This window comes from Synchiropus splendidus, chromosome 2, assembly GCF_027744825.2.
Source record: "Synchiropus splendidus isolate RoL2022-P1 chromosome 2, RoL_Sspl_1.0, whole genome shotgun sequence".
Lineage (NCBI taxonomy): Eukaryota > Metazoa > Chordata > Actinopteri > Syngnathiformes > Callionymidae > Synchiropus > Synchiropus splendidus.
This window is the reverse complement of record NC_071335.1, coordinates 23,222,014-23,237,285: the sequence shown is the minus strand read 5'-3', so window position 1 is coordinate 23,237,285 and position 15,272 is coordinate 23,222,014. Positions and strand designations below refer to the sequence as shown.

The window sequence follows — 15,272 nt, the reverse complement described above, 5'->3', positions numbered from 1 at the left end:
ATAGAAGCCTGCAGTGGGCGCTCTTTCATCCTGTGTCCATATCACCTAACTCAGTGATTTTCAACCAATGTGCTGTGAAAGTCAGGTGAGCTGTGGGAAATGATCCAGTTTCACAAAGGGCTAAAGTGGGTTTTGGGTTTTAGCTCCAGTCGATCCTGAGGACACCGTCTCCTAAAAACATAGATATGGATCTATGCTGACACGTTGACTCGTCCATAAGACGCAGCCGCGAATGGCGCTCCCCTTCATACACACAACAAAGAAGCCAGTCAAATGCACAACTTTGAGTTCTTTTATGTAACCACACACCTTCACAATGGAGTGATGGAGTGTACCATGTTGGACCTGCGACTGTCTGCACCACAGAGCAAACAAAGGTAATGGCTAACTCACGTCACGACCATCAAAGTTTGCTTTGTTGTTCAAACGTTGGCTTAAACTAAATGCAGAACCAAATAAATGCACTCCAAAATGTGAAGACAGAATGCATCATTGTTGTTGTGAAGTTGAGTCAAACACTGTTAAAGGTTTGTTGGGAAATTCCCCAAAGTAGAATAAAATAAAGAAAGCCATCCAAGTTTCTTCTGGCTGTTGCGCCAAAGGAGACTTGTGTTCCTGTGTGTCTCCTCTCACACTGTGTCAAAACATGGTCATTTGTAATCCAAAAAGAGAAAAGAAATATAATTTATTAATCACAGACAGATGATTTGAATCTGCTAATAGGGAAATTGTCAAGCAAACTGAGGGTCCAGGAAGAAGAATACTGATCAGCCAAGAGCGCCACCTCAGCGTGAGTCAGGATGTCGGCTCTAGACGTAAAAGAAGGAGGACAGAGAAGAAGAAACAGGAGATGATACTTGACAGAATTAGACTAGCTAAACTGTGGTATGTTGGGAATCAATAATGTGACATAAAACAATCTCTTCAGTCGCAGTAAATTTCTTTCCCAGACTTGTTTTTTTTTCCCTTTTCTTAGGCAGAGATCTAAGACGGAATCCTGACTGGCAAAGGTGATGCAGCAGCCTGCTGGATTTCCCTTCTGCAGAATGTTCCCGCTGCCGTATTTATCTCCGTGTTGTATCACTAGAAAGTCAAGCTCTGGATGGTCTCTCTGCTCCCCGAGGATTTCGTGGCCTACATATGTGCTGCGCCGCACAGCCGCGTATGTTCCTTAAACAAACAACCCCAGCTTTCTGCAGCGAGTCGGATTGCACTCGGAATCAACCCCACACATTAGCACATTATCCTTATTTCCGTCAACCCTCTCTGTTTTTACGTGGTTTGGCAGATTTTGGAGCAGACAAAGGTCACCTTCCCATCGCCATTAGAGAGTCGTTTATTACGCGAAAGACATGTCCATAAATCATAGTTCCCCCGGTGGAGGGAAACAACCTGTACTAAACAGTAACGGAGATCTTAACAATTACGCACTGGCATTGACTATGTTTGAAAGAAGCCACTGACTTGATAGACATTTAACATGGTTGGATACAGTTTTACGACCCAGACAAAAGCACTCAGAGAGTGCAGACCTCCGACAAGCAGCACTTTCCATTATATAATTCCATTCGTTTTGATTTCTATAAGAGGCTAGTTACAGTACAGATTTTACAAGAGAGAAGTTTTCCCACGCACAATGGGTGGTAAAACGCCACCTTTTTTCCATTAGTTTTTTCCACAAGTTTTATTTTTTTTCTGGTAGGAATGGGTGGCCATTGACTCTTCGGCAGACAGATAATGCTGTCGGTATCCAATGTTTGTTTGTTCGAGAGCTGTGCTGCATTCAAGTGCTGTGGGAACTTTGCAGGTCACAAGATTACAATTTCTTAAAACATTTTTGTGTTTTAAAATGGTTGGTTTGTAGGATGTGTTTCATTGAGTTGTGTTTTTTATTTATTTATTTTTTGTCTTCGTTTTGTGACCTGAACCCAGGACAACGCTGCAGCCCTATTAACACATCCAGACAAGTTCATCCAAAGATTACAGGATCCAGACTGTATTCTGTCATTACTTGTCCTGTTATGAACATTTCACAAAAATTTCATCTGTTCAGAACTTTATTTTACTCACACAGATCATCGCCAGCAAACAGGAATTCCGAAAGAAAGGCATGTACCTTTGTTCATTATTACGTAGTTTATTTTTTATTTTTGTTTTGCGATTCTTATTATTTTTTATTATTATACGTTTTATTACTTCATTGTTGTACACTGCTACAGAGCCAAACTTTACCTTTCTGTTTGATGTGACGAAATTGCAATTAAAAATACTGGTTTGTAAAGCCATCATGATTTCAGATACAAATGAAAGAAGAAAAACATTATGAGCGCATGCAGTATGTCTCTCAACCTCATAGATACTACATCTAGGATTTAGGTTGCCTTCATAAATGGCCGCAGCAGAATGAAAAGTGAAAACAGTCGATGGAAAGCGAGCTTGAAAACCCAACAGCTTTCAAACTGGTTTTACTTGGAAAGAATCAAAGGTCAGTGTCGATAGCGGCTGGAGAAGATTTGCTAGAACAAGTGTGAGGATTGCAGCATGGTTCTGCAAGCATGGATTGCAGGATTTGAGGAGAAACCATCCGACCGTGGATGCATTAGTGGAGAACTCGAGGACATTTTCTACAACTTAACATGTAGAAATACAGAGAAACAGCAGGGCAATAGCACAGCCGCAGCTGATGGGTCTGGGTTTTCTTGCTGCAGCTGGAGAGCAACCAACTTACACAACAAATATTGAGTTTTTTTGTCATGCATCAAAGCTGTTGCAGCCTTTTTTAGTGTCTAAATTGATAAACTTGGAAGCAGGCAAGACTCAGAAACAGATAGTCAGATGCAAGAGATAAAGAGTGCAAACATTTTTTACTTTCATGGACATGATTTGAATTATTTAGTCGCTGTTGTTTGTGTTTCTTCTTTCTGAAAAAAGCTACTGAAATGTTAGAGGAAACTTAAATATCATAACCTTCTGCTGTTTATAACCAATTAGAATTAAAAAAAAAAAGTAATTATAATCAAAATAATTCCAGAGTTCAGTCTGAAATGGCTGAAATGTTCATGTCGCACCCACTTTAAGAGAAAACATGGGCAGATTAGATTCACTGAGGTGAGTACTGTATGAGAGCTGGACATTGAGTAACCCTCTCTGCTACCATACACTCTGTCAGGAATCATCAATAAGTAACCTGCAATCATAACAGGTATCAGTCTGCATATCTAATCAGCTGCAGCATCATCACACCTGTGGAAACTCAAGGTTCACCTGCCAAAGTTCAGCCCGGCTTGGACCTTCTGGTAAAGCACTGCAGGTCAATGTGGAGGACTCAGTCTGCTCCATCTTCTCCGCGGTGAGCAGCATGGATTTGGAAAAGGGTCGGCCGCGCTCCAAAGGCATGAGCACTTTAGAGAAATGCCTGATCTTCCTGTTTGTGGCCATGACCGGCACCTGCATCGGCCTGGTGGTCGTCTACTTTGTTGAGAAAGATGCTTCCGATTCCAGCACTGAAGGTAAGCGGTCAGAACAGTCAGGTGTGAACGGCTTCAACTGTGACAGGGCGTTACATGGGACCTCTCATATCCCTCTTTCTTACTGTATATCCGGCTTTAAATGAATAGATTTCATAAATATATCAGCTGTGAGCTTCCCAGCATCACCATTACAACATATGATGCAACTCCTGTTACTTATGTAATTACATATCTACATTCACAGCACTACCTAACGTGGACTTGAGGAATTTGGTAAAAACTTTTCAACAAAATCAATTCTCTCTGAGTCAACACATGCGTCTGTGAGGTCAGAATAAAATAATAAAACTGATCATATTGAAATATATCTGATGGGTTACTTTGGTGTGTTTTAATTATTTTTAATTTATTAATATTGTTTATTGTTTAATTCATTATTTTAATGTATTATTATTGTTACTATTCATTGCTAGTTCAACTATAAATGTAACATGGGTTCAATTGGTACGTTTTGGTCCCCAAAGGAGAAACCAAAAATGTATAATGCTAATAATAAAATATAATAAATATATATTTTTAAATCAAGTGACATAGGATTCACATGCAAATAAAACATTTACAAAGCATATAATGTTCAATGGACCTGATATTCATTTATTTTTATTGTTATTATTATTATTTTTAACATTGTGTTTCTGTTTTTTTTTTTTTTTTCAGTTTTTCCCGAAATTGTTGTTTGGACTCTTCACATATGTAAAGTTTTTTTTAATTGTGGCTCATACATATCGTCACACACGGAGTGACTGGATTTAGTTGCCACAATCGGTCAAATGACTGTTCATCAATGTAACTCTGGATTTTGTTACCAACCATTTTTGCTCACTTTCAGGTCTGGCCTCCGGGTGTGGAGGACCCCAAGAGCTCTCTGGAGAGACTGGCACCTTCACCAGCTGGAATTACCCAAACAGCTATGACAACGGGAAGAGCTGCTCCTGGCACATCACTGTGGACCCAGACAAGGTGATGGCTTCACAGACCATGAGGACCACCGACACGTTTTCTAACACAGATGCTCGCATGACTTCAAAAATTCTATCACCAGCGAGAAGTGAAAGGCATAAACAGATTTCTCTGCTGCTCTGCTACGCTGCCTCTGTGCAGCACCCGCTCTGCTTGTCGTTTATCAGCTCGCTCTGAAGTGAGGCCAAGTAGTTGAGGACAGCTGGGAAGAACACAGTGGCAGCTTCTCTGACAGATGGCCACCTTGTCTCCTCCGTTTTCCTCAGTTTTTCCCAACTGCCAGTGGGAGGAAACAAACTCCTTCCCTCATTTAAAGCCTGCTCAACACCTTCTGATGGAGTCCCTTGTACTGCAGGTCATCTCCTTGTGGTTTGAAGACTTTGCTTTAGAAGACACCAAACTCTGCACAGCTGACTTCATCACGCTTCGGGATTCAATGGGAATCATTGGTGATGGAAAAATGCCTGACCTAAACGTATATTGTGATTGTGTTGACCGCCGATCTGATCCACAGGCAAGTACTGTGGCTACGAGAAACCCAAGCCCATCGTCTCGCTGACCAACCGCCTCACCATCTTCTTCGACACCAACGACCGGAAAACCGACCAAGGATTCAAGGCTGTTTTCAAAGCGGTGTCCCCTGAAAGCACAGCAGGTGGGGCCCGGGAACTGATTCACGCTCGCGAATCAATAAACGCCCGCAATCACATGCTCTTGCCCTCCGACTATGATTGACCTTCAAGAGGCGGTGTATGAAGCAGGGAAATGAGGGGAGAGTTGTGTTGTCTGTATCCTTGAGCCGCGTGGAAAACTGAAATGCCCTCTCTCCCCGCTGCCAGAAATAGCCGGGGCCGGTGGCTTTCTTCAAGGTGAGCAGGGGAATCTGATGACCCCCGGCTCTCCGGGACAGAACTACGAGAACGGAGCTTTGTACCAGGTACTTCTGTGGAGTGATGTCCTCACCAGATAACCGTGCGAGACATCACAAACAAGTCATTTCACCCTCTGCGTTCACACACTCTGCTCATTGCCGATGAATCGGCGACTCTGTATCAAAGTGTTTCCGCTAGTGATGGCTTCCATCGCTCTGATATGACTTGTAATACAAGCGTAATATCTAGCTCGATGGTGATGACCCTGTTTTAGTGCTGCGTTCATATTGGCATTGTTGCTCCTCATAATTCATTCATGCTGCTTTGCTTTAGCTTCAGGCTCTGAACATAAGGGATTGATTACTATGCATGCGCTCTGCTTGGTTAAATGACACCGTGGTCAGTTCATGTGATGACAAGAAAAGGAAAGGGACAGCGGGCGTGTCCGCACCTACTGGGGAATACAGATTCATATTTTCATATTTATTTATTTTTTTATAATAAAACACTTTAACAGAATCTGATATCAGCATACCCTTACCTTTCTGTGGTTAGCTTCTAAATATATTATTTGTTTTTTGATATATTATTTCTCAATCATTAGTTCCCCCATATTTCATATTCCCTTTCACCAGCATTGATTTTTAGGAAATTCATTTTTGGAACTGATAATCATAACTCATAAGGCAGTCATAGGGTGAAGCTTGAACACTGGTTTTTGACATGTTTTTTTTTTATTCTTTTCACTTAAGAAAAGATAATGTATCTACAGTGCAGCTCTTGTGGGCAACATAAAATGACTTGGCGGGCCACCTTTGGCCCCCGAGCCTTGACTTTGGTAGTTGTGATGAACAACGATATAAGTAACAAAATATTATAAACCATATATAAATGTTTTGAATGACAGTATTTTCTCATTTAGACCACATTGTCATTGTTGTTTTCTTTTTTCTTTTGTCTAAATGGTCATGAATGTACATATTGAGATTATACTTACATTTAGAGTTTTGTCTATGTGTCTCTCACAAAAGTGGAAAATCACGGTTCCTCAAGGGGAACGTGTTCGTCTGACCTTCACCTCATTTGACCTGGTTCCAGAGGTCTGTGGAGACTTTGTTCAGGTCTACGGTGGCTCCTCTCTTTTGGGTGAGAATGACCAATCTGTTGAATATATAGATTTCTTGTCCTGTTATTTATTGTAAAAACAACTGCTTTTTCAATAGTTAACTATATCAAAAGTTCACTTTAACATATAGAAAGATTAACAAGCAGCAAAATAAAATTGTCCCAATGTACTCGCAACTCTCCTCTGTACATGTACTGTATATATATATATATATATATATATATATATATACACACTCATATATACAGTATATATAATGTAACCTAAATAATCCAGATGCATGTATGAAAATAATGTTAAATTTAGGAAACTTGTAATAGTAATAGGTAATTGTTTTTCCCACTTGTTTTAGTTATTTATTTATTTTTCCCAGAAAATATGCAATACTTGCAGATCCAGAGTATTTTTTTTTCTCCATGGCCTTTACCATGCATACTGTAGGTACACTCATCCTTCCTTATGAAATGGCTGCCAAGTGGCTTCTATTCCAACAATTCAACACCTTTCACCTCCTCACTCCGACCCAAAGAGACGCATAGAATAGCATCGGAAAACACTTACTTTCTCCTATTATTTCCAGGTAAATTCTGCGGCCGATCCGTGCCCAAGCCTTTGGTGTCCGACACCAACACAATGACAGTCCGATTCAAATCAGACAGCAGCTTGACTTCCAGGGGATTCACAGCAACATATCAAAAGTCCAGCCTGCCTCCCGTTGTCATTCCCACGACTACAAAACCACCGGCGACCACAACAACCAGGCCCACAACAGCGTCTACCCTGCCTTCTGCTTCAACCACCGGTGAGTGCCATGTTGGATGCTGCTCCATGAGCATGAACCTTCTCACCTATTGCTGCTGGGGATTTATTTTAAAGAACATTTACCTGAATGAGCCAAATTGACATGAATAATTTTGTTTGTCCACCAGCAGGGGCGTCTTTGAGCTTTGTGTTTGGGAGGCTATGATAAGGCATCTGTGTATAAAATCCAATTATGTGCGTAAGATAAATGCAAATGAGCACAGCGAGTCTCGCCTGGAGGTCGTAATGTTATTACTCTCAGCTGACTTCTTAATTGAACTGTTGACGCATTGATCGCAAACTTAATAAAATGAAACCCTTTCCTCGGTACAGGAGGCAGCGGGCCTATTATTGTCACGGGTCGCAAGGGGGTGATCCATTCGGAGGGCTTCCCGAACGCTTACCCTGCGCACCAGAACATTGTATGGAAGATCACAGTGTCGAGAGGCTTCCTGGTGAAGCTCCAGTTCACTGACTTGGCCATCCCAGGGGAGACGGGACAATGCAAGGAGGACAAACTGATCGTCTCGGATCGATACAGCACACTTGGTGAGGATCGATGTATATATATATATATATACTTTTTTTTTTTTTTTTGTCATAGCTTGAAAGCTACCATTTGATCGAAGCAGACAAATGGCCGCTGAGCCAGACCTTCTCCTTGTCTTGCCTCTTTGTTTTCATGCAGGACCTTGATCGAAGGAAAAGCAGCGTGTTGTTTTTAGCACTTAAAGTTAATGACCTTATCATAAAATCTGTTGTAGATGATGAATGTGTGAGGTATGTTTTAGATTTAAGGGGGTCGGCCAGATGACAAGGATTCCACCTGACCAGGGAAAAAAAACTTTCAGGGACAACCATGAAGGCTGCAGTATCACTCACACAAACAAGTCTCCTCGCTCACGACGCTTTTCGACTCAGCATGGGCCTCACATAGCCGCGCGCACGTGAACCTCGCCGCTCCAGTCCTTGAGAACTCAGCAGTAGATAAAGCTGTATCAGCCCCGCCGCGCCCGCTGAAGTGAATAATAAGAGGAGGTAATTTATAGATTGTCTCTCTCGTTGCAGAAAAAGAGATTGGAATCAGGAGTTTCATAACAGCAGGCTGATACAGTGCGATAGCGCGGCACAAAAAGTGCTTGATAAGAAGAGTGAAGCGAGTGCGTCTTAAAGCTGAAGTTGCCGTCTGTTTTTCTGATACGGCTGCAAATATCTCGTCAATAACTTCATTTTCTGACACGTTTTGGAATTCAGTAATTGATGCCTCTATTTTTGTGTAAGTTTTTGTGTTCACCTTTGCTTCCTGAAATCTTGAATACTTAACTGTGCCATTCAAATTATAAGTTTCATATTAAATTTCACTACAAACAAACGAAAGCTGTGCTTGTCAAATGGTGCTGGTCCATGCTTTGTTTACCAATGCACCTTTTTTTTTTTTCAATTTCTTTGATGCACATTTTTGAAATGCATTCGCTGTGCGTACAAAGTAAATATGTACACATTTTTGAAATATGTTTTGAAATAACAATTTTATAAATTATTCTTTTTGTTTGTAATTGTAGTTAACTGTATTGAGTTAAAGGTTCTTAAACATGAGAACTTTTGTTTTTCTGAAATTCTGTTTTTTATAATGTCACTCACATCTCAAGTAAGTGATGGAGACGTGACTGAGCTGGCAGTTTAGGGCTTAAGTGATAAGAATCTGGCAGTAACAACAGTAACAAGACCAATATCAACTCAAACATGAACATAAATCTTAAGCTCAATTGTAACTATGAAAGCACTCAGAAGGTGCTGATCTCTGCCAAACAGCTTTCCAAGCTGAGTAAGGATACAAGTTAGAAGAGCTTGCGTCGCAGTTCCAAGGTCAGAGAAGGTCAATTGTCTGATAACATTTGTGGATCCAAATGGCAATGCAGAACACCGACAAAGTTGATCATGTTTATTGTCCTGTGGTAAACGTTTGCTTGAAATTTAATGGAAATCTGTCCATAACGTGGGGTGAGACCTGGCATTCCTCCCCAAACATAAATTGAGGAAAAAAGTAAAAATGAAACATAAAACATTAATCACAACAACAGGTGACAGGAACTTGTTTTTGTTCTCATGCCTTGAATCACTTTGCTGTCTAACTATTGCCGTAACTGTTTCTCTCCTGTCTCAGGAACCCACTGTGGTTACATCATTCCTCCGGTGGTGGTCAGCGCCACAGACACGATGACGCTCACCTTCCAGTCAGACAGTCGCTTCACAGATCGAGGATTCTCTGTCAGGTGGGAGGAGGTGTATCCTGAAGACATTGGAGGTACGACGTGCCAAAGTTAAACAAGCTCAAACAGCTTGCACCATTTTTTGGGGGAGTTTTTGATCACTAGTCTTGTGCTAGATATGAATAATGCAAAAATTATTTTCCAGTAATAGACCATAAAAAAGAAACCATAATGAAAAGTCTGGCTCCTTGCATGAGTGACTTTGGTGCTCGTTCTGTAGTAGCGTTTCTTCAGAATGTTGTGACACTGTGTGTATTATTGTCAGTTTCAGTAACGCTTCCACAATAAAACTTGATCAATAAAAAAAGAAAAGTCAATCACCACTGGAGATATTTAAGCGTATAATGTGAGTTTGCTTCAATGTCAAAAAACTAAATTTACATCTCGTCTTTGAATGCTTTGTCTTTATTATAGAAATCCAAGGATGTGGATTCTCCTCCAAAGAGCAAACAGGCGTGATCAAGTCTACAAACTGGCCCATGAACTATAAAGCCAATAGCGAGTGCATGTGGAACATTGCGGTGCCTTTAGGGAAGAAAATCACGCTGACGTTCACCCACTTTGACCTGGAGGGGAAGGACATCCTGACGTCCAGATGCTTCGACAACATCGTGGTTTATGATATCAGTTCTTTAACCGGCAACTTGAATAAGAAACATGGTAAGATAGTTGGCAGTGACAGACCTGTGATGTTCCTTTCTCAGTGACACTTCTGTCTCAGGTCCACTTTGTGGCAGTAAAATTCCGGCTGCTATCCAGAGCAGAGGCAACAGGATGGTGATACGGTTCCACTCTGACTTGTTCACGGAGGGTAAAGGCTTCAGGGCGTACTGGAGTACAAACCCCAGCCTGCCCGCTCCGACTGAACCACCCACTCCACCAAATCCTTGGGACGAAGTAGAAATCGGTAGGTTTTTCTTTATCAGCTCATCTGCGTTCCTAAATCTCTGGCAAATATAAGTGGCCATTCTGTTTTATATATGAATCCCATAGCTGAATACTCTTTAGAAGTACTTTAGAAGTACGTGTATCTGTGTCTTAACCACCAGCATGAAACTGACGCAGAAAACTAGACATCTGAAGTAGAAGAAGTAGAACGCTTAGTGCTGAATTGGAAAAGTCAATCCAAATAAGACCCAAAAAAGAGACCGAATTTTCTTCTGTTCTTTAGACTGGCCTGCTACCTGCGGCAAACCTGCAATTCCCCCAGCTGTCATGACTCGCATTGTCAACGGAGAGCCAGCCACGCCTCACTCTTGGCCCTGGCAGGTGTCAATGCAGGTAAGGGACCACTTTCTAGACTGAAATTTCATGTATCAGTTATCAATTTTTAGTTTAGAAATAGTGTTCTTACGTTGATCTGTAGCGTCTGAGTAGAGCTTATCTGGCACTGGGATCCTACAATCTACTCTGAAATGATCAGTTGAGGGGAGGACTGGACTAGATTTGAGTTAACTGATGGGCTTTGAATCAGGATATTGTGACATGTCTGTTAGGGTTTTGATGGTAAGAAATGAATGACTGACCAAAGTTGTCAAACTTTCAACTGTTAATGTGATGTTTTTTTACAAACATGTGCTACCACGGTGGGATTTCTTCCCAGCTTCTCAGAGAAAAAGGCAGGGGACATTCTATCCTGGTTGCTTGTCGGTCACTGGACATTGAAACATAGACTGTACATATAATAGAGCGAATGTTTATCCTATAATCATTGGACAATCTCCATCAGGTCTGGCCAGCCAGTCGTCCTGAGCCCACTTTTTTCCACACGTGTGGCGGCACTCTCATTCACAAGAACTGGGTTCTGACTGCGGCCCACTGCTTCATCAAGTAAGTCTGTGCTCATATCTGTCATTACAGCTCACATAGTTCACTTGACACAATGGATGTTTCACATATCGAATTGCTTATTTTTCTATTGTAGTAATTGTCGCGCTGTTTTGAGTGATATTTTGACATCCATTCTATAGCAAAGAAGATCACAGTGATTAATAACTGGCTAATATGGTACTAATATACATATGGATAAGTTGTTGATGTTTGGTATATTTATATATACGTCCCAGATCTAAAGTGCAATTTTGTAAAGATTTGTGCCGAGGCAAGGATTTTTTTCATATATATATATATATATATATATATATATATATAGTTCCTGGTCCACTGATCCCACTGATGCACAAGACACGTGGCAGCTTGGATGATAACAACAATAACAAACATGGAGGAATCCCTGAGCAAAAGCAAACAAAAGCATCTGTTTGCTTTTGTTCAGGGAGGTTTTTCGCCACACAATGACCAGGGTTTCCACTACTCTGAATGTATTTGAAATTCTTATAAAACTGAAATTCTTATACAAATTTTTTCAAGACATTAAAAGAGCTTTAGTTTAAATAAGGTGATATAAAAACTTGAATATAGACACCATCCTGATTTATTGTGCTACTGTCAAACTGATGCAAAATAAACAATATTTTGTTGTTTAAATGTATGAATGACTCCATCATTTGATTCAGTCATATACCAAATTCATTCAAACTGAAAAATGTGGCTTCTTGTGCCAAATATTCTTATACCACTGAACTGTGATAAACTGAGATCAATTCATCTCAAATTATATATATATATATATATATATATATATATATATATATATATATATATATATATATATATATATATATACATATATATATATATACATATATATATATACTCACACACACACACACACACACACATATATATATATATATAAAACCAGGAGGCTTTAACCAGCGCATTTCCTCCCCAGCTATGCTGATGAGCTCCAGCGCTGGCGCATGTGTTTGGGCAAACACAATCTGACCTACACAGAGGCCAGCGAGCGCTGCTTAAGTGTCTCCGCAATCTACCGCCACGAGGGCTTCAAGTACCCCACTGTGCCCACAGTGGAGTTTGACATTGCCTTGATCAGGCTTGATGGGGAAGTGTCTCCCAGTAATGAGATTTCTTTCGCCTGCCTCCCCTCCGAAGAGGAAGTCCTGGCCGGAGGAAAGAAGTGCTACGCCACCGGCTGGGGAGATGAAACTGGTGAAGATTTGAGCGTCGTGTGACTTCTTCTCATTCACATGAGGCTGTGTAAATGAGTGTTGTTGGCTTCTCCTGTGGTCACCAGGTGATTCGCTAAATGCCAAAGTAGCTGAGGCTCTAAACCAGGTGGCTTTACCTGTCGTTCCCTTTGACACCTGCAAGAGGATGGATTACTGGTGGTTCCAGGTCAAAACCTCCATGATCTGCTGCGGTTACACCCTTCCTGATGAGCTCAAGTCCGTCTGCCAGGTAAAAAAAAAAACACTTTTTAATTGACTGTTATATTGGTTATTAATATTAAGAGTCCTCTTTTTTTCACAGGGTGACTCTGGGGGTCCTCTTGTGTGCCAGGACACCCCGACCTCGCCGTGGGAAGTTCACGGAATCACAAGCTTTGGCCCCATCGGTTGCATCATGAACAAGAAGCCCTCGGTGTTCACACGCTCCTCAGCCTACCTTCCCTGGATACGGAACATCATACGCAGGGACATCTACAACGAGAAGAGTGCGTCCCCTCCTTGTCTCAGGTGCCTCCTGCAACAACAGTCATTTTGTTTTTTCCCTGTTTATTTTTAGCATCCGGCTGTGGAGGGCCCAAAGACGTGACTGGCACTGAAGGCACCCTGTCCTCCATGGGTTACCCCGGCAGCTACAGCAACAAAGCGCGCTGCCAGTGGCACATCCGGGTGCCGGTGGGAAAACTGGTCCATTTTCAGTTCCTGAATTTCTCCCTGGAGGAAAGCCAGATGTGCTTAAACGACAAGGTCCAAATCTCTGATGGGACAGGGTCTCTCGGTACGTGAATATGGAAATGATTGAAAGCAAATCAAGCACTTTGTTTTAACTGTCTTTTAATGACCAGGCACATACTGTGGGACCAACCCTCCGAAAGCCCTGGTCAGTGATGGAGAAACTCTGAGTCTCAGTTTCACTTCCAATGATCGAGTTGTGGATTCGGGATTTGCTGCCATCTGGAGGGCAGTGGATCCATCAGAGGGTGGGGGGAAGAAAACAAAAACCTCTTTTTTCCAGCATATCTTTCTCAAATTAAACTTAATCTCTGTTCCACAGCTCCTTGTGGGGGAAGTTTCAGCTCCCTGAACGGTGACTTCACAACCCCCAACTGGCCCAAAGACTATGATGCTCAGTCTGTCTGCACATGGCGTATAAACATCCCATCAGCCACAAACATCCACATAGTCTTCACTCACTTTGAGCTGCAGGCAGTAAACGTGTTGGGGAACTGTGTGGACTACGTGGAGGTCTTCAACGGAGCCACCATGGCCTCCGCAGGTCAAATCCTTTTTAACCTACTGAGCTGAAGAGAATCAATGGGATAACAGTGTCGATGTTTTCTGTAATCCAGGTCGCTACTGTGGATTTGCCCCTCCACCCAAACTCACCATCGCCAGCACCACAGTGGTCATTCGCTTCCTCAGCAATCAGGCAAACCAGCAAATGGGTTTCCGTGGTTACTGGACCACTGACGACAAAGTGATCCCCACTTTGGCCCCAGCACCCGCGAATCCCTGGGACAACATAACTATCAGTGAGTAGACCTGAGCCTCTCTGGAGGCCCGTTTGCTTGCAAAGCTGCCGGCGCCCCGTCCAAGTGGGAGGTTCACGGCATCGTCAGCTTTGGACCGCAGGGCTGCATTAAAGACAAGAAGCCCTCAGTGTTCACCCGCGTGTCGGCCTTCAGCGACTGGATACATGACAACATGAAAAAGTTCATTTATGACAGCGGCAAACCATAATGAATATGTGGGAATCTTCATGTCACTTTGATGAATATAGTTCCACTGCCATGGACAAAACACACTTATGGAAACTGTGAGCCTGTGGTGTTTTACATAACCTGTTTTATAGGTTCATTACTGAACAGCTGTACACCCACTGCCATGAGAGTCAACGTTAAAGTTCGAGTAAAATGTATGATAAATAAAATTATATTGAAATGAATTGAGTCTTGTTTTTTTTGTATTTCTAGTTTCAGAATCAGAATCAGAATCAAATTTATTGCAATGGTCAGCCGGGAACCCACCATCTAGGAAAGTGTTTTGGAATAAAGTGCTGGCAGAAAAAATAAAATAAAATAAAATAAAATAAAATAAAGGCTGTTCACAAATTCAGCTTCCATGTGCTGTTCCTGTGACGGAAGGTTCTGGTCTGGATGGACCGTAGCCTCCTGCCAGAGGGAAGAGGAACAAACAGTCCATGTCCAGGATGAGAAGGGTCGACTCTGATCCCACCTGCACGTCTCTGGGTCCTGGAGACATATCGGTCCTGAAGAGGCTTCTCAGCAGAACAAAGTGAGCTAACATTACCTTTTATCAACATAACATTGTTGCCATGAATGACTGTTTTTGGTACGTGGCTGTGTGTTTCTGTAAACTGTCACATTCTGGCAAAATGTACATGAAACTAAATCCCATTTACAGAAGAAGACATTGCTTTGGCAATGACCACTATCAATTATTCTTTGAAATCCACAATAAACAAATAAGCAAACATGACTCTCAAAACTAATTTCATTGTTTTCCACATATAATTATGCTATTGTTTATATTATTTAACGGTCAATAAGTAAAAAAAAATGCAGTGATGTTTTTGAAACCTTTAATTTAAAAGCAGCAAACTG

The 15,272-nt window shown here is 41.7% G+C and overlaps 1 protein-coding gene across 1 annotated transcript; it reads left to right on the top strand.

The window, feature by feature from the left end:
- The first annotated feature begins 3,358 nt into the window (after positions 1–3,358).
- zgc:154142 (uncharacterized protein LOC555481 homolog) lies at positions 3,359–14,388 on the top strand. Its single transcript, XM_053855308.1, has 21 exons — positions 3,359–3,509; positions 4,360–4,490; positions 4,846–4,939; positions 5,005–5,145; positions 5,330–5,427; positions 6,394–6,508; positions 7,069–7,290; positions 7,623–7,838; positions 9,454–9,594; positions 9,974–10,219; positions 10,281–10,466; positions 10,731–10,840; positions 11,289–11,389; positions 12,354–12,631; positions 12,717–12,880; positions 12,953–13,136; positions 13,208–13,426; positions 13,494–13,628; positions 13,703–13,924; positions 13,998–14,180; positions 14,225–14,388. Exons 1-21 carry the CDS (start codon positions 3,359–3,361, stop codon positions 14,386–14,388), a joined length of 3,501 nt encoding a protein of 1,166 aa, XP_053711283.1.
- The last annotated feature ends 884 nt before the right edge of the window (positions 14,389–15,272 follow it).

Bases quoted from the DNA above. Each gene is read 5' to 3' on its own strand.
- zgc:154142 (XM_053855308.1), top strand. From the start codon at position 3,359: ATGGATTTGGAAAAGGGTCGGCCGCGCTCCAAAGGCATGAGCACTTTA. The intron at 5,428-6,393 runs GTACTTCTGTGG...CTCTCACAAAAG, and splicing joins AGAACGGAGCTTTGTACCAG to TGGAAAATCACGGTTCCTCA. The intron at 11,390-12,353 runs GTAAGTCTGTGC...TTTCCTCCCCAG, and splicing joins GCGGCCCACTGCTTCATCAA to CTATGCTGATGAGCTCCAGC.